Below are 22,678 nucleotides of genomic sequence, written 5' to 3'. Positions count from 1 at the left end.
AAGGAGGGAGGCGAAAGGTGGGAGGTTACTGTATTCTTGTCTGCGTGGAGCAGGGAAGGGATGGATGAAACAGGAACCACCATGAGGTGAATGTGGGTCAGAGCTTTGCTGGGATGCTGCAGGAAATAAGGAGGCACCTGCGGAGTTGCTACAGAAGAGGCAATACCCTGGCTGATACCTGATCATGCTGCTGGTTTCTGGCAGCAAAACAGAACTTGGGGTCCTAACTTGCAATTGCTCTTGTCCTGAAGACCTCCACGTTCAACACTGTCTCCTTTTTCTCCTTATCCTAAGACAGAATCCTCACTCTTCACAGGGAGTGCCCTTCTCCAGGACTAACCTTGCCCACTCCATTCAAATTCCCTATCTTTCACCCTGTCCAAAGCTTCTGTTCCCAGAGCCCTCCTAAATGAGCCTTCTAGGTCCCTTGCCTTAAAACCTCTGTGCTTGCCTCCATTGCTGTGCCATCCTCTCCTCACGGGTGACCAGTAACTGCTCTGATGTCAGTGTGTTGCAGCATCTGAGGAGGAGAGTCCTCTTCCCACTCCGCTGGAGTAGAAAAGCAAGCCAGCCCTGAAACACTGGTCTGCTCAGGGTGATTTTGAAGCCAGAAAAATGAGGTTTCCATGAAAGACCAAACCTAGGGTTTTCACACCCGATCTGGTGTGAGAGAGGTGTGCATCACCAAGATTGCAAGTGGTACAGGGCTCTCAGTAAGTGCAGCACACCTGTGCTTCCTTTGCATGCTCTTGCCTATGTCTGGGATAAACCGTGTGTGTGTATGGCGCTCGGCATGGGTTGTACTCCTGGGGTGTCGCTGTCAGCCAGTTTGACCCCATAGCACCAACGCTTCCTCTGTGTATCTGGAGCTCCCTACCCTGATCTCAGTTCTAATCAGGAAGACCACAAACTGGGAAGTCACTCTGCAGCCCACACTTGGGTCCGTGTAGGTGTGCAGGGGGCTGGCTACCTAGCCACAGGTGAACCAGAAATGCACAAATCCTTCTTGGCATTGTGCTCTGTGTCAGTCTGACACCAGCCTCACTCGTCCTTGCTGACAGGTGGGTCCCCACTTTGGCTTTTAATACAGCTCGGTGACTGTGCCACGTACTTGTTCTGTGATAGGAACACACAAGGTATTCATCTAGGTCCTGGCGTCAGGCTGGAGGTCAAGGGACATGTATTAAATTTACAGTTAAAGGGACAGACAAAACACACAGATTTGAACGTGTAAGGTGTATAGGATTCCTCACTGGCTGTGCTAAAGTGTGGATTAATTTTATCCTCACGATATACTGGGAAAGAGTCAACACTTGATCTCCCTGAAAGTCACCAGACAGCCTGGCTAGTTTTATTCCTTTCTAGAAGGAATGGTTTTGGCGAACACAGGGCTGCTGCAGCTGGGAACAGCGCTTAAAATAACACCGAGGCTCCGGCTCAGATTGGTAGCCTCTGGCAGCTGCACTGTGGATTGCCAGGAAGAAATCGTTTGCATCCTCAAACTGCAGGGGATGTTCCTACTGGTGCAGAAATATTATTAATTGCTAAATGCTTTGTGCCATGACAGGTTGGTAAGGAAGTGGATTTACTGTAAAAAGGCAACCCAGGATATAGACAGCAAGTTTGTGCTGCTGTGAGGCTTGATGATTCAGGCTGTGATGGTCTGTGTCCTGCGTAAGAACTTGAAGGACAAAATTTGCTGCAATGACTGCTCCATTTTAGCACTTTAATGCCTGAGAAAATTTACCACATCTGCATCTCAGTGCTATGCTGTGTCAGTGGCAGGCCAAAAATAAAACAGTTTCTTAGACGACATGGCAAAGCAGCCTTGCTCAGACAGGTCACTGGGTTTAGTTTGCTCGAGGTCATGCAGTAAGCAGCAGCCACCCTCAGGCATCGAGCACTGGGTGGCTCTGCACTGTACTAATTTTGGTTCCCTTAGTCAGTGGAAGCCACTACACTATTCAAGAGCTGTTGTGCGCCTGAGGGATGTTTTACCCAGGCGTTACAGTTGGGGCACTGCACAGACCTGCACCCAGCCCAGCCACCCAAGTGCTTGGTAACCGTTTGTTAACACGCATGCTCCCCAGCTTTACTCCCTGCAAGAAAAGGGCTCCTGCTCCCTCCCAGGAGGCTAATGAGGACAGAGGCTTCTCTGTAGGAGCAGGGGACATCTTGTCTGAAGCCTTTCCCTTGGCTGGTAGGTGCGATGCCAGCGGTGGGTTTTAATTACAGCTGCTGATGTGCTCTTTTTATTGCTAGTTGCCTGGCTCCTGGGCGGGATGAAGGGCACTGCCCAGGCAGGCTGAAGGCATCTGTCCCAAGGGTGAAAGCTCCTCATCTCCTGGGCTGTGCAGCGGCTCTGAACAGCAGCAGAAAGTGAATATGAATATCCTGGTGCCCGTTTTGGAGCTTGTATTGGAAGACCCTGGGAACGTGTGTGTATTTTCTTTCCCATGTTATGGTTTTAGTTACATTCTTTTCCCCAGCCCCTCATCTTTCAGAGTACTCAGCCTTTACTTTGAAAAAGATTAAGGGTTTCTTGCACAATTATTAGCCAAGAAGCAGTTTCTGCTGTGGCTCGCTTGGTGCCAGTTCAGTGCAGATGAAGGGGATGTGGGAAAAACTGCACTAGCAGGTGGCAAGTCACAAGGGCCCCCACGGGTGTCACAGCTCCCTTCCCATTCAACACCCCTTCTCACTTGTCCGAGGTGGCTGGCAAAAGGGCAGGGCTCTTTCCCAGTTCCCAGGGCATTACACCAGGCAGTGGTGTCACAGCAGATCCGGGCAGTTCGCTGACCCTCACCCTGGATGTAGCACGGGGTGAGGAAGGGGTCCCATGGCTGCATACAGCCAGATAAGGGCTGGGAGCAGGAGTGAGGTTTAAATGTGCCCGTGTCCCTGATGTCTCTGGCTGACAGAGAGACTTGCTGATTGTTGTCCCTGCAGGATCCACACGCCTCTTTGGCAGCTGAAACATAAAAGGGCTTCTGTGGATAGAAAGGAAAACATCCAGAGCTCCCATCTGGGTTCTGCAGCCTGAGCTGCACCAGAGCGGGGCTCCACAGGGAGGAGACGTGCTATGAAGGATCAGCTGGAGAAATCGGCTGGGCTCTGGCCTGTGTCACCCGGGCAGGGTGAGGATCTGTGGGTCAGCAGGGAGGGGATGTGTGCTTGGTCCCTGCGCCTTGCTGCCCTCTTGTCATCCAGCACGCAGCTTGCGCAGAAATTGCATCGCACAGAGGGCAATTTTACAGCAGGCATCCAGCAGCTCGACAGCCTGCAGCTAGTGCCCTCAAAAGCTGCAAAATGTCAGCTTTCCCTGGTGCTGCTGGGCTTTTGGTGTCTCCTGCAAAGCCGCCTAACACATGGGTCGAGTGAGAGGTCAGACAGAAGGATGACTGTGTGTCCCAGTCTGGTGACTGAGCACCATGTGTCCCATTGCTAACTCTGGGAGTGATGAGCTCCCCACGCGCTCCCTGTACACCCTTGCTCTCCTTCTCTTGCTCCCATGTGTACCCATTCAGCTTCCCAGTTCCCACCCGACCTTCTTGGATGTGTTTCCAGAGCCTCACCTGCCAGCACTCAGTTTTGCAGCTCAGGTAGCTGCATTTTCTGTATTTTCAAGTGGCTGAGATACTAATTGGTATAGATCACATATATTTCCAGCTGAGCTGAATTTCTGTATTTATAGGTGCCAATCACAGACTGGTAACTTGGTACAAAACAGCAACCAAGGTGAGCGTATCGCCGTTACAGTACTGAGCTTTCCCTTGCAGCTGCTTATATTTGATTCTGTAATGGCTGTTCGGAGTTTTTCCTTCTGTTTCACTCTACCAAAGCTCAGCCTTTTGTCAGCTTGGTCCCAGGCACCAGCTAAGGCTTGTGCTGATTTTGTCTGGCAGTGAGCATCATGATTCAAATGCAAAATGTCTTCTTGGCCCTTCTGGCTTCTGTAAGTTCTTCGCGGGTTAAATTACCTTGGTGAGCTGTGAATCGTGTTTTGGCTACCCTGACACATCTTTGAGGTGGTTGAAGCTATAACACATCTCAAAACCAACAACTTTTTCTTTCTCTAGATTTGAGGGAGCCAGATAAGTGCAGATTGCTGAAATGAGTTGCGTTCCTCCAAGGAAGAGAGCTGCGCACACACGTCTGCGTGAGGATGGAGCCTCTCACTCAGGGAGGCCATGCACCACAGCAGCGCTCCTGGCCTTGGGTGCAGGAGCTGGTGGAGGCAAAGCAGAGCTGAAGGACGAGAGATAACTGACACGTGCTGCAGGGAGAAAGGCTGAGAGACGGCAACAAAGTGACCCTGGCAGTGAGGACATGAAACCATGGCAGCACGATGCAGTGACCTCCTTTCCAGCCCTGTGGTCCAAAGATCGGGAACACCTGGCAGCTACCCAGAGTAATTGTGGAGCAGGCATTTCTGCATGATCATTTGCTTTCCTTTAACACCTTATGGGGAAAATGGTCATCACCTCGCTATCTTCCCAGTTAGAACTGCTTTCCGAACTCCACTATGGGTGTCTCTGGCTGCACTTTATATGAGTGCACATAATAACTGAAAGGGAGGAAAAACTCACAAGAAGAAAAACTTGAGAATGGAGAGTGAGAGAAGGAAATAGGTAGAATTGACATTTTGGGATAAAAGTGTTGTGATTAAGGGGCATAGGTAGTGCAGACCACCTTTGTTTTGTCTACACTCTTAACACCTTAAATTCGGGATCTTTGCAAACACTGTTTAATATCGCAAACAAGCCTCTTCCATGGTTCATTCTACAGTTCAGAAACTGAGGCAAAAGGAGGTAAAAAAATCATTCCCAAGGTGCAAGCTCTAAGCAGAACTGAAAGCAGAGCCTGGGAGTCCTGCCCCCTAATTCCCTTCTCTGGCCACAGCTCTCCTCTTTGATTTTCTACAGGCATTTTTTGCTTGAGGTATACGTTAGTTTTCTCTCTTGGACAATGACATTCAGTTGTTAGCAAGGTCAACGATATTAAGAAAAAATGGCTGGATATCCCTAGAGGTCTACAGGGAAGCACAGGATGCTCCAGTAAAAGCAGCACTACCAGGAAAGCGATGAATGCTACAGCTAGGTACTGACTAACGTAGCACAAGGACGAGCCTTTTAATGGCCTGTTAAGAAGAAAAGTTACATATAGATGTTGAGGCTATTTTTGGGTTTTGATAATTGTTTTGTAAGAAAATATTGTGTTCTACTCAGAGGATCAGTCAAACATTTTGTGAGTTTTGTGGGCTTTAGCTGATAAAAGGGAAGTTGCTGACAGGTGTCTGAGTGCAGAATGATAAAGCATTACTCTTGGTTAAAGCTTAAAATATACAGCAAGTGTCAGCATCCATCAGCAATCTGAACCGGAGTGCTGAGCCCAGGTAATCAGAGCTGTGGGTTCCGTTGTGCACACCACCAGAGATAACCTCGGTGCAGATGATCTCTACTGTCCCCCGGCAGCATGCTGGGGGTGACAGGGTCTCCCGGCCCTTCGGAGAAGTGCATTGGGTCTCCTGAGCCCGACAGACCTGGGGACTCAGCTGGGTGCTGCCAGTGGCAGATGGTGGTATCGGCCGCGCAATCTGGCGGGCAGGGCGAGCAGGCCGTCCTTAACAGCGGTGAGTCCTGAGGGGACCCAAATTATTTTGGGATCAGAATATGTGGGGTCTTTGCTTCTTCTAGATTTCACCAGATATGCTAATACTTTTTAATCCTTGTTCTCACACACTCTGCTCTTATAAAACCAACCAAATCTTAGTGCCAGGGGCTGCTCTTCCCACTTTGCCCTCTTTTGCTCATATTTCATGAGGGCAATCTTCAGCATACAGGAGATGCCTCTGGAAGAGTCCATATTGGTACCTCTGCATCAGCGCGTGTGGAGACAGGGAGGCAGGGGCTGGGAGGTTGCCATAGGATGTATAGGGAAAGGATATAGATGGGCCTGAAGTTTTGTTGAGGAAGAACCATCATTTTTGCTTTTAGTGCCCTCCAAGAGGCCACCTGTATGCTTTTCATTCTCTTCCTACTACAGTCTGGCCATTTGCCTGATGTTACTGACCTGGGAAGACTAGACAAGGCTGGGCTTAAAGTGTCCATTCTGGGGCAGGTACTAGTCCTTACAGCAGTGCTGGTATCCTGGAGCCAATGCTCCAAACCTCTTCCCAATAAGCAATACTTCTGATAAATTAGATGGAACTAATGAGATTGGATATACTGGGGGGTAGAGAGAGATCTAGCTGAGCATGTCAAATGCCCATTGCAAATATAGGCTGGACGCGTTTTAATTGAGAGCATCTTTCTTCCTCAGGATTTCATGTGGCTGTAATCAGACCTGCACAAAGGACAAGGCTGGGTGACACCAGCATTTGAGGGGAGAGGAAAAGCGTGCAGATATGAAATCTATGAGCTGCAGGAAAGGTAAGGAATCAATAACATGAGGTTTAGTGAAACAAACATGGTGTGATAGAATGTTTTCACTCCATACAATAGTTACTGCTTGCAGTAATTTGTCCCAGATACAGGCCGTGATCTGAGGTTATTCACAGGCATTTGAGGATACGGCTTCTGTGAAAGGTGCCATCCTAAATAAAGCTGTATTGATTCAAAGGAAAGGAATAAGCTTTATAGACATGAAAGAAGCAGGGAAATGCTGGTTGAGAAGCAGAACCTTGGAAAAGGATCTCAGCCTGGAAGGGAAGTTGCCTATGGATTAGCATTGAATGTTAACATAAAAGGGAAAATGGCAAAATACCTTTTGGTGGAGAAAGGGACAGGGCTCTTCTCATAACCTGGAGAAGAAAAAAGTTCTGCTCTGCTGTACAGCACTTAGGACCCAGCATAGCAGATAAAGGAGGCGAATGATAGAGGTGGATTTGTGAGCTGTCATCCCTCCACTGATGGGGAAATGAGTGAGGGGACAGGAGCCCAGGGAACTAAACGTGCTTTTGCCTTAATGCATAGCGTATCCTGGAACTGCCCTTCCCCTGGAAGTTGGTCTTCAATGCTCTTCTGCACATTGGCCTTCACTTTGTGTTAGGACCAGGTGTTCCTAACGGCTACTTGGTGCTGATTTCTAAGTCCTGGTCCCATTTAATGCCCCTCTGATTGGCATGACGGGGTGAATACATCCTTCTCATATGCAGTCTTTTTGCTGTTCTAGCTCCAGTGGAGGCAAGGAGGGGAAAAAAATTTCTGATTCCCCCTTACAGGTAGATGGTTGGCATGCTAGATAACATACTCTCCTGTACAGATAAGAAAGACAGCGGGAAGTCAAGACCCTGGCACAACTTTAAGGTAAAGGTGAGGAGAGAATTATCTCACCTTGAATGGTAAAGGCAGGGAAGAGATCCCCTGTTTTCCTCGTCACGTTGTTCTCTCCCTGTGCCCTTGCCCTCTCTTACCTATGTGTGTTCAACAAAGATGATATTCTGGGCGTCACTCCAATAAACAACCTCTTTGTACCAAAGAGCAACAAAAAGTAAAAGGATTGGCACTACAGTCACATTGCCTGGGGCTGGGCTAAGACTGAGGGCAGAGTGGGAATAGCAGAGCTGGTGAAACAGCCAAAAAAAAGCCAAAGAGAGGCGTGTTTCTCCAAGACGGAGCACAGGGGACATGCAAGAGACCAGGGATCTATTGGTGTCATCGGATCCCCCAGATCCAAACAAGAATTGATGAACTTAATCTACATGAGGGGAAGTCTGATGTAGAATTAAAATCAGTTTGAGTGAGGCAGCAAATAGCCAAGGAAAGTCTGGAACAGCTACGTACTGAGAGCTTCAGAGGCCAGGATTCAACAGTCTCATTTTGCAGACGGGATGAAGTTGAGGGAAATATAAAATACCTCAAAAGTGCGTATGTGCCTGTGCATTCATGTCCTTTCCCACACGTGCACCCAAGCGTGTGTGTGTTGGAGGAGGCATCCACACCCAGCTCAGAACAGCACATCCATTCTTTATAGTTTCCCAGAGGGAGTTATGGCTGGTGTTGTAGCCACTAGAGAACAACCCACAACTGTGGTACGCTTCTCAGCATCACAAAATCCTGAATTAAAACCAAAACAAAAATTCTCTCCTCCTAATGATGTTAGCACTCTTAATAACACTTGCTTATTATAGAATACAATTCTAAAAAGGGCAGTTTAATTTTCCTGAATTTTCTATGCTTCTAGGGCGTATCTGTTTTCAGGCTGTAAGATTTGATTTAGATGAAACGTGATGACAAATGAAAAAATAGAAGCATTTAGCTGCTTTCTGGATCGTGCTGCAGTAGTTTGCTTTCATAAAATGGCAGGTCCTCCTGCAGCTGAGAAGGTGCAGTGCAGAGACAATACAAGGCTAAGATGAATTCACCACATCTGCCCCACTCCTGCTAGGTCACTAGGATTCAGACTGAACTCTGGAAGTCTAAAATTCCATCTATTTTTGTAATTGATTACAGATATAGTCCAAAGCATGAAATCTGGAGGGGGGGGAGGTTACAAACCTGATAGAAAGCCCAAGGTACCCCTGTAAGGAATATTCTGACAGAGGAGGGAGAGCTGGAAGACTTTTGCCTTAGGAAGGGAAGGGCTCTGGCATAGCAGGGAAAACATGCTAGGGGGTCAAAACATTTCTGTATGAATGAGAGGTGCTCTGAGGAGGAAGTTGTCAGGTTCTCTGCCCTCAAGGCCGGGGGCTGCAGCATTTCAGTCAGCACGCCCAAGCTAGGATCAAATGTATTCTTTTTAGTGCAACAGATGACAAGACAGTTTTTCAGCAGACATTCAATTATTGCACGAAATAGATGGTTGAGCATAAGAGGAAAGTTCTCTTTTTAGATAAAGCTACTCTTCACTTGGGACTTGTGTAATCAGAAAATGTATTTGTAGCTGCAGGATACTCGTGCCTCTGCCAGCTTTTTGGATCTACGTCGGAATTTCAAAGATATAGACTTCTTAAAATACCTCTGAGACACTGGACTCTAATGTCAGACTAAAGTATGTAACATACTGCAGTGTAGGTAAATAATCAATAGTGCCTTTCCAATGCTGTCACCTTTTTAATAGGAACACTAAAAAAAATAAATGATGTTCCTTTTCTGCTAAATTTACCATCTGTCAGTGACTGCTGGGTGAAATCCACTGGTTATACAAGGAGTGAGAATTTACACTCCCACTGTCCCTTCCTCCTCGCCCTGCACCTCCCTGGCAGTCACTGCCAGCTTGCCCGTTTGCCCTGGGAGCATCCCGCAGGCTGGGGGGACATCTCCCAGGTGCCACAGGTCCCATGGCAGAGCGGTACACCCACTGCTGCTCTCCGCCACGCTGGCACAGGCTGCAGGCTTGACAGACGCTTTCAGGCTTCTCATAAAATTTGGCTGTGGCTCTTCCTGCCACGCTGAAGCTGTCTGTGATTCAGAGCACGACATTCCTGTGCTTTGAAGGCCATGTTGGGATTGCCTGCCTGTGCTGCTTCCAGGCGGATACTCTGCTCGCCTGCTAACCCACCTCTGCCCTGGAAGAAAGTTCCTTTTGGTTAGAAAATAAAAGGATTAACCCCTTCTTGGTCATTTGGTTTTGTGCACCTTCCTTTCCTCATGTGTATGTTTGGGAGGCAGGGGATGTTCAAAACCTCCAGGTTTCAAATAACATTCCATTATCTTCTCTGCAAACCTGCCAGGGCAATAGCAAACCCACGACTAAGTGCAACTGCGGATCAGGATGAACAGGTACAATGGCAGTGCTGATCAAAGTAGATCAATATTGATCCAAGAAAGTAAGCTTCCTGTAATGAATAGTGAGGTATTTTAAGTAAAAGTCTCCAAAAAGAAGTATGTGAAAGAAAACTAATGAGAAATCTTTCCAGTGATGAGAAATACAGAAGTTCTTGGATTCTCTCTATTGCTTGTGGGATTCAGTGGTCGAAACTGGTATAGAGTTTGCATGGAATTGGATTAGCTCGTTAAGGTATCTCCTGCAAGCCAAATCAAACCAGATTACCCATTGTAGTTATTCTGCAAGTAAATATATATATATATGTCTATATGTGTGGTGGATGCCTATCTGGGATATACTGAGAATTTCTGAGACGTTGATAAAAACGTTCTCACTGCAAAGTCACTGTTTATGTTCAACCTGAAATATTTTGCTCACTGCTGGTCCAGCCAACTCCTGTTGAGTAGCCAATTCTCCAGCCTCTACACCGTTGTCAGCATGGCTTCACTGGTGCCACAACACAGGTACAAAACCTGCCATCTCATCTGCAGCCACCCTGAAAGACATATTAGGGAGTTAAGGCTTCAAGTGTCAAGGAAATGTAACTATCGCAGTGTTTCCAGCGGGGGCATGGTGTGTGTTATGAGCCAATTTTCTGTTGTCTCAAAGGTGACTGTAAAAACAGCATCGGAGGGTTTCTGGCTTATTCTTTCTCAGTGTTGCTTCCCAGTCAGATGTGTTTAGCCTGCAAGTAAATATCGCTTTGTGTCTTGGTAGCAGGAAGCACCTCAGAAGGTGAAAACTTGTTCAGTCTGTCTCTGTTACCAGCAATGCAATTTCTACCATTAATACTTAGGTGACCAGATTGTGGAGCTAAATCAGGCTGTTGAAAACCTAAGAACTGGTTTGCTGCATTGCTGAGACTGCCTCTGTGTATTGCTGCTGTATTCATTCCTCCAGGCAGAATCTCATGGAGAGCTGCTTGGATTCTTTCCTGTTTAAATACGTATGTGGGTAAGAGTAAGTGGATGGATTTTCATCTTGCAGAGCAATCCCATGCCTGTTGAAGGACCTTTTCTTTCTCTGATATCTAATCCTTTCCTTCAGCAAAGTAAATAATGAGATATTTCTACAGATCTGATTAAGCTCCAAGTCCTTTTTTGAATGACAGAAAATCGATACTATTACTAAATCCATTAAACAGTTCTTCACACTTCAGTTGTGCTTTCTCCAGGATATATGAGAAAGAACAGAAGAGTATTTTGGCTGTTATAAGGAAAATGTGTGATAAAGCCTCTTTTTATCTTCCACTTTCTCTCCTTGGCTCCAAGCCACCCATATCTTCCAGGCTCCCCATCCCTTGAATCTGTCTCACAGGCCAGAATTAGCTGGCGACCTAGGATGCAGGAGGGACTCTTGTCTTTTAAGCCGGGCTTGAATCTGTCAGTAGTACCTGGAAGTTCTGGGTTTTGTTTAACTCTGATGGCAGTTAAGCTGAAGTAGGTCTCAGTTTCTGGTTTAGTTTTTGCTTTGGTGCCTGTTTTTGCTAGCACGCCGAAAGCTTTCACACTCTCTGAGCAAGAATAAGGGCACTGCAGCTCTGTGCATAGACATGACAATACGGTTTTGCAGAGATTTTCAGGTTTTGCATCGATATTCGAGCCAATGATTGACTATGTGTGAGCAAAGGATATAGCCTTAGGGACAGGAACATGTTTGCTTCCCAAGCCAGAGCAGAGGTAGGTTTTCCTGTGTGATTTGATGAAGAACAGAGACTTGGCCCTAGAGCGGGCTGGATTCTGCGAACACTGGTGCCTTTTTTCGAGCAGCTCTCTGAGGTAGGGAACCTCCTTCCCAGTTCAAAAAACTCCTGCAAAAGTTTTGGTGTCCACAACGTGGTGTGTTTGTGGGGAATGAGTGGCTCTGCCCATTCCTGCTGTCGAGAAAAACAGTATTGATGTGACAGGATGTTCAGCTCTAGTTACCGCCACTGTTGTCTTACCAGAAAGGTCCGAGGCCAAAGAAGCTGGGGACACCGGATCCCCTTTCTCCACAAGAGATGGTCCCTCCAAATCAGGTAGTCCCTGGATATCTCAAAGGTTAAAGGCAAAGTGCTACAACAATTGAGAAAATGGAGCATGCCACCCAACACCCCCCCGTGCTTGCCTGCGGCCGGTGTCGCCGCCAGCCGACCGGCAAGCCCCAGCTGTATCCTGCTCCCTCTAACTGCTCCGTAATTATGTCTCATTGTGCAGCGTTTTTGTTCAACAACTCACTGGCTGTTTTTCACATCAAATGAATTATTCAGCAGCAGGCTGTGTTCTTGTTTCTAACAACAGCAGCAGCAGTACTTCATGCTCACAGAGTCCCTTCAAAAGCATGCTGGGAACATTTGCTGAACTTGTCCATACTCAGCAGTAGAAGATGGGGCTAGTTCAACAGCGTGAGAAATGGGGATCACACAGCTCTCTGACATGGGCCAAGCAAAACAGAGAGCTGCACAACCGGGAGAGAAGTCCAGCTTCTACTGCTCTACACAACTTTTCTTCCCCTCTGATCTACTTTTCAGTGATGTAGCCGTGTACCAGATCCTCAGCTACTTTAATTAGCATTATTGCCTTCAACGCCTTGGGGAGATGCCGGCATTTGTCTGGATCCAGCCCACATTCTCAGGCTAAATTCCCATGGATTTCCTATGGATACTTAACATTTTTTTACATGTCTTTAGCTCATTGCTGCCATTGAGAGTGGTGAGTGTTTGGATTATTTCTTCTCTGGGCAGAAGCTGAACCCCACCAAGCTGGGTTATGAGGGCAGACTGAGTTTGTGTGTGCAACAAACTGTTCAAGGAAGGTGGATGCTGCATGTTTGTGCCTGGCTACTTCACCTGCACCTCAGAGATACACTTGGAATCTGTGCTGGCCTGAAGATCCCACATGGCAGCATACACCACAGGCTTTATGCCATCACTGATAGTCTGGGAGAGTCAGGGACTCACCTGCTCTGCAAGCCATGATCCATTCTCAGCAATTAACACCTTTTAATGTGAACCTGGGCAAGGAGCCCACAATGGGTAGGGAGTTCTAGCAGTGTCCTAGCCTGGTTTGATGTAACCAAGCAGCTACAGATCTGACTCTGCTCTTGCAACAGGTCTCCCATGGAGTGTCAGATCCAATTCAAAGCAGGCTTTGCCTTGGAATTAGATGTTCAGTGATGTTAGAGGATCACTAACACCACTTCAAGGTTTTCAGAAACTGTTAGGTTTTCTTGCAGCGTGTGTGCAGCACATTTCTTTGTTGTTTGTTAAAGAAGGAAAGAAGGAAACACTGGAATGTGTGCATTCAAATCCCATGATCTACAAAGCCAAGCCCTCTGTTGCACACGCTTTCTCCTGTTGGGAAAGAGCAAAGAGCAAGCCAGACATCCAGAATATTTTTCTCAATGCCACTGAGCTACTCACTATCTGTGAATACACAATAAAAACCTATGAAGAAGAGAATCCAAACCATAACCTTCACTGGAATCTGGAAAAGCACTCATTAACATGTGCGTCGTCCCATCCCACCCACCCCCCATCTCTCATCCTTAATTTTAATTTCTGCCGAGCATCTTCTAGTTTTCTATTCATGGTCAATGAGCTGCCAAGAAACACAAGACACCAGGAAAGCTGGAAATTCAGATCTATGGGCTGCACTGCCTGTGACCTCTGCTTAGAAGGTTATGAAAGAAACACCTTTCCTCTGTCTGATGGTAATGCTGGGGAAAGAACATGCAAGGTGTGATGAACAACACATTAACTCTTGATTTTTGTGCCACTGTTCTTCAGTGTTCCCATCTTGCTCAGGCATTATTAATCCTACTTGATTTGGATGATCTGAATGTGCCTGACTCTCCAAGGTAATATAAAAAAGCAGAAGGAGTTGCTTTGCCTGATGAAAGACAACTGTAAGTGATGCCCCTAACAGACTGTGACTCTCAGCTGTCAAGTAGTGTTTTCCTTAGCTGCTGAAGCACTGCAGAGCTTGTGCAGCTGTAGAACTTGGTAGCAATACTAGAAAAGTGGAACTGGTATATTGATTTTTTCCCCCACGCAAATTATGGTACTTTATGCCAAATCTTATTTTTGCTTTGTCTTAAAATCTGGCCACATGTACCCTTTAAAAAGCAGAGGCATGCGGATCAGTTCTTTCTGTGGAAAAAGAACTGTGATATCTGATTTCCTGGAATCTGTCTCTCAATCAAATAGAATGCAACTCGGTAAGGAGCGCTTGGCCACACAGGTAGTGAAAGGAACTGATGGCAGCATAAGCAGAAGAAAAACTGGGGTAAGCCAAAGCAGTCTGGGGCTTGAAAATGAGTCAATGATGTCTTGCTAGTGCAAAGAATATATAAGTAGGTCTATTGTATATAGAGCTTCTGAAATAATGCTTCTGCTCTGTCTTGTGCTGGAAGGCCACACCTGGAGAACTGTCCTTCTTTCAGCACCGAGTTCTGATAAAGTTGTAAGCCACCTGGACGAAATCCAGAGGAGAGTGAGAAGAACAAGCAAGGAGCCAGAAAACTTGCTGAGTTTCAGAAATGTTGATGGGAGCTGAAATATCAGGGTTCTAGAGAAGAGCCTTTCACAAAGGTCAGGAATCGCTGTAAAGTGAGAGAATAATTTTTTGGTCTTATCTACTGAGGCTGAAACAAGAAGTAATTGGTTTAAATCACTGCAAGGGAGACTTAGTTTAAGCTTTAGTAAAAAGTCTCTTAACTTTTCTTCTATGAAGGCAGTGGTATTCTCTCATAGGAGGCTTTTAAGAACAGGTTAGATAAACATCTCTCAGGAGCAGTTTAACTCAATCTGACCTAATTGCCTCAAGGCAATGGGGTGATGTACTCTCTTAAGGATCTTTTCCAGTCCTATTTTCAGAGTTGGTACTTCCTCAGATTTATGGCATGAGATGACTTGGCTTGGCTTGCTCATCATGAACAGAGCTGTCAAGTCCCTGCAGGGAACCTGTATTTATACTGGTGATGAGTGAGAAAGAGAGATCCCATCTTTTATTAGACAGCCATCTTTCGTTAGTTAACTGAGTCCATCTGACCTTGAATCACAGAGATACAAACATTTAGGGTCCCTAGAGCTCCGTATCAGTCTTTAGACTAATAACAGGTGGACTAGAAAATGGCTGTCCCAGAACACTGAAAATAAGAAAGATGTCTCTCAACAATAGCATGTGCCTTAGAAGAAGATACATTGCTTGAGAAATAAAACGGAGCTCATTTTGTAATGGCAACCTGTACTTATGATGCTGTGGGGTTCCTCATTTTTCTGTTGATTTGAATTCTGACTGTGTATGCTATAAACTTTAGGACTTTCCTAACTGGCAGTGTTGTATTCCCAGCCACTGATCTGAGTGTCAAGCTGTGCAGTCACCTGTAATCTGCAGATTCAGACCCTATCCTGTGTGCAGCTTTTCATCTTCTTCTCTCATATGGAAATAATTTTCCAGAAATCAATCTAATCTCCCCGACCGACAGCCTTAAGTTTGCTGAACAGCAACTTGAGCTTGCCAGGTTGAGGTGAATACTTAAGTTTGGGGTGCTGCTGTGACATGTTGGTTTGGTGATGTTCAAGGCAGGCTTTTCTCTTTTTCAGCCTTTCCATTTTGTGGGGCCACTGGCTAGGTAACTATTTTTCTGTGCTTATGTGAAAGCCCAGGCCTGTGTGATATATCAGCAGGCAGCATTGCCTGCCGCAAACATTAAGAAGTGATGAGCTGAGTCCCTCTAAATGAGAGCTCAAAAAAACCTCATGGATTTTTACAGTTTGCCTGTTGATCTTTGGAGTCCTTACTCCTCGGGTTTTAAAGGGGTTTTAGAAACAGGGACTTACCTCTACCTCAGGATGACAGTGCAGTCCCAGCACGAAAGATCAGGGGAGTCAAAACCTGCGAGTGTTGTTGGCAGTGGGGATGTACCAGTCAGAGGTCAGCCCGCGCTTCATGAGCCACTCTCACAGCTTGCAGAGCTGATGTGAGAGCCTGGCCTCTGACCACAAGTGGGTCACACATCTGTTCTGCCTGGCCGATGCCAAGACCTGACTTTTTGTGAGCATCCTGGCTTAGCCTCTGTATCTTGCTCAGCCAGAGGCCATCTAAAGGACCCCATGAAAGGGCTTTTGCATCATGGCTTGCTAAGCTTATTTCAGGGAATGGGCTTATATCCTCTCCCTGAGTCAACGCTCAGAGCTTGCCAACAGGCAGCAGAGCCTCAAAGATAACCTGCTGAATTCAGCAAGCTGTTGGCTGGATCTAGTTCAGCCCCACCAAGATGCCGAAGAGCAGCTCTAAGTGAAGGAATATGCTATTTGCATATGGCCATTTTTATAACCAGAAGTTTGTAGGCGGTAATGTGAAACAGCTGGTCTTTATCTGATGCCGAAAGATTTACTGTAACCTGGTGCTGCCGCTATGTGAAGTGAAGGAAGTCTGCAGGGTCTGTAGCTTTATCACCAACTCTTTTCAATGAGCTGATACCACAGTCCCTCCAGCATATAACTTTCCCCTGAGGTTGTTCCAGGCCATACTAAGCTGCTTTCTCTGGGCTGCCATCACAAAATGAGAATAACACTGGCAGCCAGACTGGCTGCAAACCATCCTTTGTTGGTTAAGAAAGTGAAAATCCTTGTGTTCCCAACTGTAAATGCCCCAGCTGTCTTTGCTAAGCAAAATCAGAGAAACACTTAGTCCATCTGTTTCATTGTGGGTAATCTGAATATACTTTTTTTTTTTAGTGACTATTAAAATACATTTTAATTTTAGTATCACATGCTCAGCAACAGTTTCTGTCTAGAACAAGAGTTAAAGATGCTGCTGCAAGAGGAACAAGGTGCAACAGCATCTGGTTTTGAATCGCTGAAGCAGAGGCATTAGCAGCAAAAGCTCCCCTCCACCAAACTGAACAGCAGCCTCTTTATGGGCAGCTTTGGCAAAAGGGCTGGCACCTAAAGTCGTCAAGAAAATCAAACTCCCTTACCAGCCTTGGAAAAAAGCCCTCATTTGCTTTGTTTCAGGTCTCAAAATAATTCTATCTCCAAAACACATAATGAAGGTGGGTTACCACTTCCAGCTAATACAGGTCTTAAAATGCTGACCCTGTTGTCCTGATCCCCCCTGCCCCAATGCTGCTGTCATGTGTTGAAAGGCATTTAGGCAAGGCAGTTAGTCTGTCTCTTGGTTCACCATATGGAAAGCAATACAAAGGCAAAAGAAAGGGATCAGTATTTAAAGGTCCAGCAGACAGTGTGGGAAAATTTCTTTGGGGAGGAATTAGAGAAAACTGGGACCTATAGAAGGGTAGTACTACAGAAAGCTTTTTAGGGCAAAATAGAGTTATCACTTTCAGGATAGTTGGCATGCACAAAATCTACATTACCATGGCTTCTTAAGCAACGCACCCTGCTATTTTAGCACAAGCTGATAGGAGTAACAGAGGGAGGAGCAGAGCGGAGACACGATATGGTGGCCAGGCTCTGTCATACTCCCTGTGGGAATGGGAACTTGATGGTACCACACAGCTGATAAGATGAGAAGATGTCTGCTGCTGAGCCAACAACTGTGGTGAAATTGCTTTCCTCAGATGAGATAATCTCATTGTAATACCAACACACACCTCCATCCCAAAGCTACCCACCTCCATGGTGCTACCATATCTCACTGGGCATATGATACCAATCAGTAACAAGAATATGTATGACTAGACTCACTCAAGCTCACCTAAATGTAGAGAAAATGGACTGAAATAAGGCCAAAAGGGGGCAATTGTTGTCTAAACTCCTGAATTACCAAACTAATTTAGTCTTTAACTATATGTTAAACGTCTATGTGCACAAAGTTTAGGTCAAACTGACCCACCCTCTAAAACTGTCAAGACTGATGAATGAAAGGATTTCTAATCAAGGGAGTCAGTCTTGGGAAACAAAAGAACAGATGGGGGAAGGAAGGCTGTTATCTAAATTATGCAGAAAGAAGCCTCCAAGTGAGAAAGTTCTGGCCGCAAGAGGAGACAAGTTGATGAAGTGTTGCAATCCACAGAAAATTAGTTGAAAGTAGGACAAATGTAACTGTGGTAATGGGAGATTACAATTTCCAGCTCAAATAGCCCCTGCCCCAAGAGAGGGCAAACCCCCGCCTGGGGAGCATGCATAGTTAGTAAAAAACTTCAGCAGAGTTATCTGAGGATGCGTACTAATTTGCATTAGAAGCGAGAAACTGCTAACCAGTCCTGTGTACGATAATGAATATGGAATGTACTGTGAAGTACAAAAAGTAAGCAATGGAGGGGAGAATTTAAGGGAGACTCCATCGCAACTTCTGGGATCAGTTGATGGGCTGCACTGTTGTTCTCCCCCATAGGGATGGCTGCTGGGTAAGAACTTTATTCTATGGCTAACTCAGGCTAGCTGCTGTTAGGTGTATTGTTTTAAGCTTGTTTCACAGTCAATGTATTATCACCAGTAATCTTTGAACCTTGTTCTGTCACAAACTTGCATTTTGTATAATAAACATCTTCAGCTGAGATTCATTTTGTATAAATCTCTGGAGATTTGAGTAGTTGTTGTAAGGGATTTGACTCAGTGATGCTAGCAGCGAGGGTCTCCGAATAGGTTAGTTGAATTGCCCTCCGATACTGTGGGCTGTCAAAACGCAGGTAGCAAACAGGCTGGTTGGACATAAGGGTCTCATCTTTCCTGGGAAACTGACAGGCTGATCAAATATAAAGGGTTTGAGGAAGCCCCTTTTCTTAAGGTGACAGACAGCCACTGCTTGAAGTCTCCTCAGGAAGATACCGGTCTCACTCTTTCTCCCTCTCCCTCCAGGGTCAGAGCCATGGTAGGGTCTGGTCACCCTGATGCCCAAGTCATTCTTGCCACAAGTCCTACTTGTGTCACGGATGGGAAGACTTGCTACCAGCTCCAACTTTTAGTTTTTCTACCACGTTCTATTTCCTCTTTCTCTTGTGTTTCACTCCTCGTGTCTCTCATTCCAAAAACTCCTCCTTGGCCTTGGAGTCAGAGGCCCTTCACACTTTCAGCTATGGGTATCTGTGTCTCTTTCTCCTCTGTTCCTTTTCCCACCTAAACTGTCCTTTGAGATACCCTCATTCTCCTTTCTCACCCAAACAGGATCCCAGGCTGTGAACTGGATCTGCTTTGATTTGTCAGGAGACTTTTCACTCAGGCTGGTTTTCACATTCAATGAAGGTCTTGCTCCCTTTGCATATCTTCTCGCTCCTCTCCCTCCACAGGGAGCATGTGTAACCAGTTATGTTCACTGCAGATTCATGGGCAGATGAAAGCCTGTGGAGCTGGGAACTCATAAAAGCATTAATCTGTAACTAGATATTTGCCCTGCTCTCATTTCAAGAGTCAAGTATTCAGTAAAAATGTGTCAGGACTGGTTGAGCCAGAGCAGGTCCTGCTGTGGGATGGGCTGGATAGCAGGACGAGGTCTGGTCCAGCTTTGTCTTGTGCATTTCTGCCTTTGGGGCTGCACCCCACAGCCCCCTTGTGCACCCACCCACCCGCACACTCACATAGGTGTAGGCTGAGGAATGCCTCCACAAACGCTGGGAACAAAGCTGCTGGCTCAGATAATTTAGTAATACATCTAGCTTCTGTTACTAGTAACCACATCTTTTCCCTTTCATTTCAAAGTGTTGTTGTTTTCTTTTTACTTGGCAGAGATCTTTATAAAACCTTTTCTGTCATCTTCAGCACTCATATTTTGCATTTTGGATGTCAGTATTTCACAGTAGTTAACACCAAACCTTTACAGCACTGAGGTAAGCTGGGGTCTAATACAGAAAGTATACAGTTCCAGATTAATCACAGTTGTGATGTGTAGCTCTGACAATAGACAAGGGAACATATGCTCATATGCTACTGTTAGCTCAGCTCTGGGGAGAAAATAGTATAATGAAGAGCTTACACTGGTGATTCACCCTTCCTCTGAGCTAATCTCCTATCACCTCTGTAGGCTGTGGTGGGGAACAGGGAGCTCTTGTGAGTGCTGTGTATAGCAGGAGTCTGGGCATGCGGAATCACTGCAGATCTGGTGGCACTACTTGTATGAAGATCCGTGTTGGCCCAAAGCCCCAGCCAAACTCCTCTGATTTCCTAATGCTTTTGCTGGTTCTACCTGGCTATGTTATAGGTTATCCCCTCACCAGCGATGGGCAGTTGCCAGAGGTAGTAGCTATGAGCTGGCACAGGTTCACACTCCCTGGCAGGCAAAACAGAGTGAAGAGGAGACCTCTGGAAGGAAACAAAAGTTGTGGTAGTTTGCAGAGCTGCTATTTATAAAACTTGGCTGGTGATAAAGGAAGGAGAAAGGCTGTGGGCAGGGCTTGCGAGGTCAGTCTCTCTTGAGAAGCAGCTTCATTCGCCACTACCATGGTTGAATAGTGCCATACACACCCCCTTATCCATCCATGTAACACAACAGAAGCTTTCCATAGGATCAAGAGTGAGCATGAAAGCAGGGTAACAAGGTAGTTCCCTGGGCACTATACAGTCTGTCTGTTTCCTGATTCCCCACCATAACTGCTACTGGGAACAGCTGCTGGCACAGCTGTCTGGGCTGAACAGGGTTTGAGCTGGTCCTTTGCTGTGACAGAGGGAGCATTTTCCCATCCCTACATTGTCATTTGCCTGAACAGAGAAATTTCGGCTGAACAGAGAGAGCTTTGGCTGGAACTCAGGGGAAAAGGGAGAGTTTACCACTTCTGGAAGAAGGGGCAGGCAACTCTGGAGGGCTGTAAGGATGTCACAAGGTTATGCAGGGAGAAGATTAGAGAGGCAAAAGCCCAGCTAGAATGGGCTGGCCACTGCTGTAAAAGGTAACAAAAAAATATTTTTACAAATACATTAGAAACAAAAGGAGAGCCAAGGAGAACCTGCATCCTTTATCAGGTGCGGTGGGGAACGCTGCCACGCAGGATGAGGAAAAGGCTGAGGCACTTAATGCTTTCTTTGCCTCAGCCTTTAACAGCAAGAACAGCTTCCCTCTGGGTGCCCAGCCCCTGAGCTGGAAGGCAGGGACGAGGGGCAGAATGAAGCCCCCACAGGCCAGGAGGAAACGGTTGGGGACCTGCTGCTCCCCTTGGACACAGACAAGTCTATGGGGCCGGACGGGATCCACCCAAGGGTACTGGGAGAGCTGGCAGAGGAGCTCACCAAGCCGCTCTCCATCATTTATCAGCCGTCTGGGCTAACTGGGGAGGTCCCAGCAGCCTGGAGGTCAGCCAGTGTGACACCCATCTACAAGAAGGGCAGGAAGGAGGATCCGGGGAACTACAGGCCTGTCACAGCCTGACCTCAGTGCCGGGGAAGGTTGTGGAGCAGGTCATTCTGAGCGCCATCACACAGCACATGCAGGACAACCAGGGGGTCAGGCCCAGCCAGCGTGGGTTTAGGAAAGGCAGGTCCTGCCTGATGAACCTGATCTCCTTCTGTGACAAGATGACCTGCCCAGTGGATGAGGGAAAGGCTGTGGGTGTTGTCTGCCTGGACCTTAGGAAAGCCTTTGGCACCATCTCCCACAGCTTTCCCTGGAGACACTGGCTGCTCACGGCTTGGGCGGGTGCACTCTGCGCTGGGTTAAAAGCTGCTGGACGGCCGGGCCCAAGGAGTGGTGGTGGATGGAGTTACACCCAGCTGGTGCCCGGTCACAAGTGGTGTTCCCCAGGGCTCAGTGCTGGGGCCAGCTCTGTTTAGTATCTTTATCGACGATCTGGACGAGGGGATCGAGTGCACCCTCAGCCAGTTTGCAGGCGACACCGAGCTGGGGGGAGTGTTGAGCTGCTGGAGGGCAGGCAGGCTCTGCAGGGGCATCCGGGCAGGCTGGACCCGTGGGCCGAGGCCGGTTGTACCAGGTTCAACAAGGCTCAGTGCCGGGTCCTGCACGTGGGTCACAGCAGCCCCACACAGCGCTACGGGCTGGGGGCAGAGCGGCTGGAAAGTGCCTGGGGGAAAAGGGCCTGGGGGTGCTGGCTGACGGCCGGCTGAACGTGGGCCAGCAGTGTGCCCAGGTGGCCAAGAACCCAACAGCATCCTGGCTTGTGTCCAAAGCAGTGTGGCCAGCAGGGCAAGGGGAGTGATCGTCCCCCTGTACTGGGCACTGGTGGGGCTGCACCTCAAACACTGTGTTGAGTTTTGGGCCCCTCACGGCAAGAGGGACATTGAGGTGCTGGAGCGTGTCCAGAGAAGGGCAATGGAGCTGGTGAAGGGTCTGGAGCACAAGTCTTGTGAAAAGGGGCTGAGGGAACTGGGGTTGTTTAGCCTGGAGAAAAGGAGCCTCAGGAGAGACCTTATTGCTCTCTGCAACTACCTGAAAGGAGGCTGTAGTGAGGTGGGGGTCAGTCTCTTCTCCCAGATAACGAGGGACAGGACAAGAGGAAATGGCCTCAAGTTGAGCCAGGGGAGGTTTAGATTGGATATTAGGAAGCATTTCTTCACTGAAGGAATGGTCAAGCATTGGAACAGGCTGCCCAGGGAGGTGGTGGAATCACCATCCCTGGAGGTGTTTAAAAACCACATAGATATGGTGCTTAGGGACAGGATTTAGTGGTGGACTTGGCAGTTCGGGGTTAACAGTTGGACTTTAATGATATTAAAGGTCTTTTCCAACCCAAATGAATCTATGAATCTATGACTCTGTGATCTGTAGGACCACTTACACCCTCTTCCACTTCACAAGCTGCTGACTGCCTCAAAGTCACATATTGCCCCAGGTTTCCTCTTGTGTTTTTATGAAGTACCCATGAATTTACCTTGCTTCAATTGTAGATGTGAGAGGAGCCGGGAGGGTGTCTTGTCTTTTCATCACCTTCACTGACGCAGCATCAAGGCTGTTGTTGGCACAGTAGTATATCACTTAGTAACTGAGGAACTCCTAAGAAGATCAACCCAGAACAATCTCTG

At 47.1% G+C, this 22,678-nt stretch overlaps 1 protein-coding gene across 1 annotated transcript; it reads left to right on the top strand.

Moving 5' to 3' along the window:
* Nucleotides 1–5,475: 5,475 nt before the first annotated feature.
* LOC130152402 (uncharacterized) lies at nucleotides 5,476–22,322 on the top strand. The gene is given in 6 exon segments (XM_056345932.1): nucleotides 5,476–5,632; nucleotides 18,575–18,587; nucleotides 21,806–21,822; nucleotides 21,825–21,902; nucleotides 21,905–21,940; nucleotides 21,943–22,322. Coding segments are annotated over 6 exon segments (681 nt in total).
* Nucleotides 22,323–22,678: the final 356 nt, after the last annotated feature.

This window comes from Falco biarmicus, chromosome 7 (assembly GCF_023638135.1).
Source record: "Falco biarmicus isolate bFalBia1 chromosome 7, bFalBia1.pri, whole genome shotgun sequence".
NCBI lineage: Eukaryota > Metazoa > Chordata > Aves > Falconiformes > Falconidae > Falco > Falco biarmicus.
Note: the sequence above shows the minus strand (reverse complement) of the source record. Positions and strands in the feature narration are given on the sequence as shown.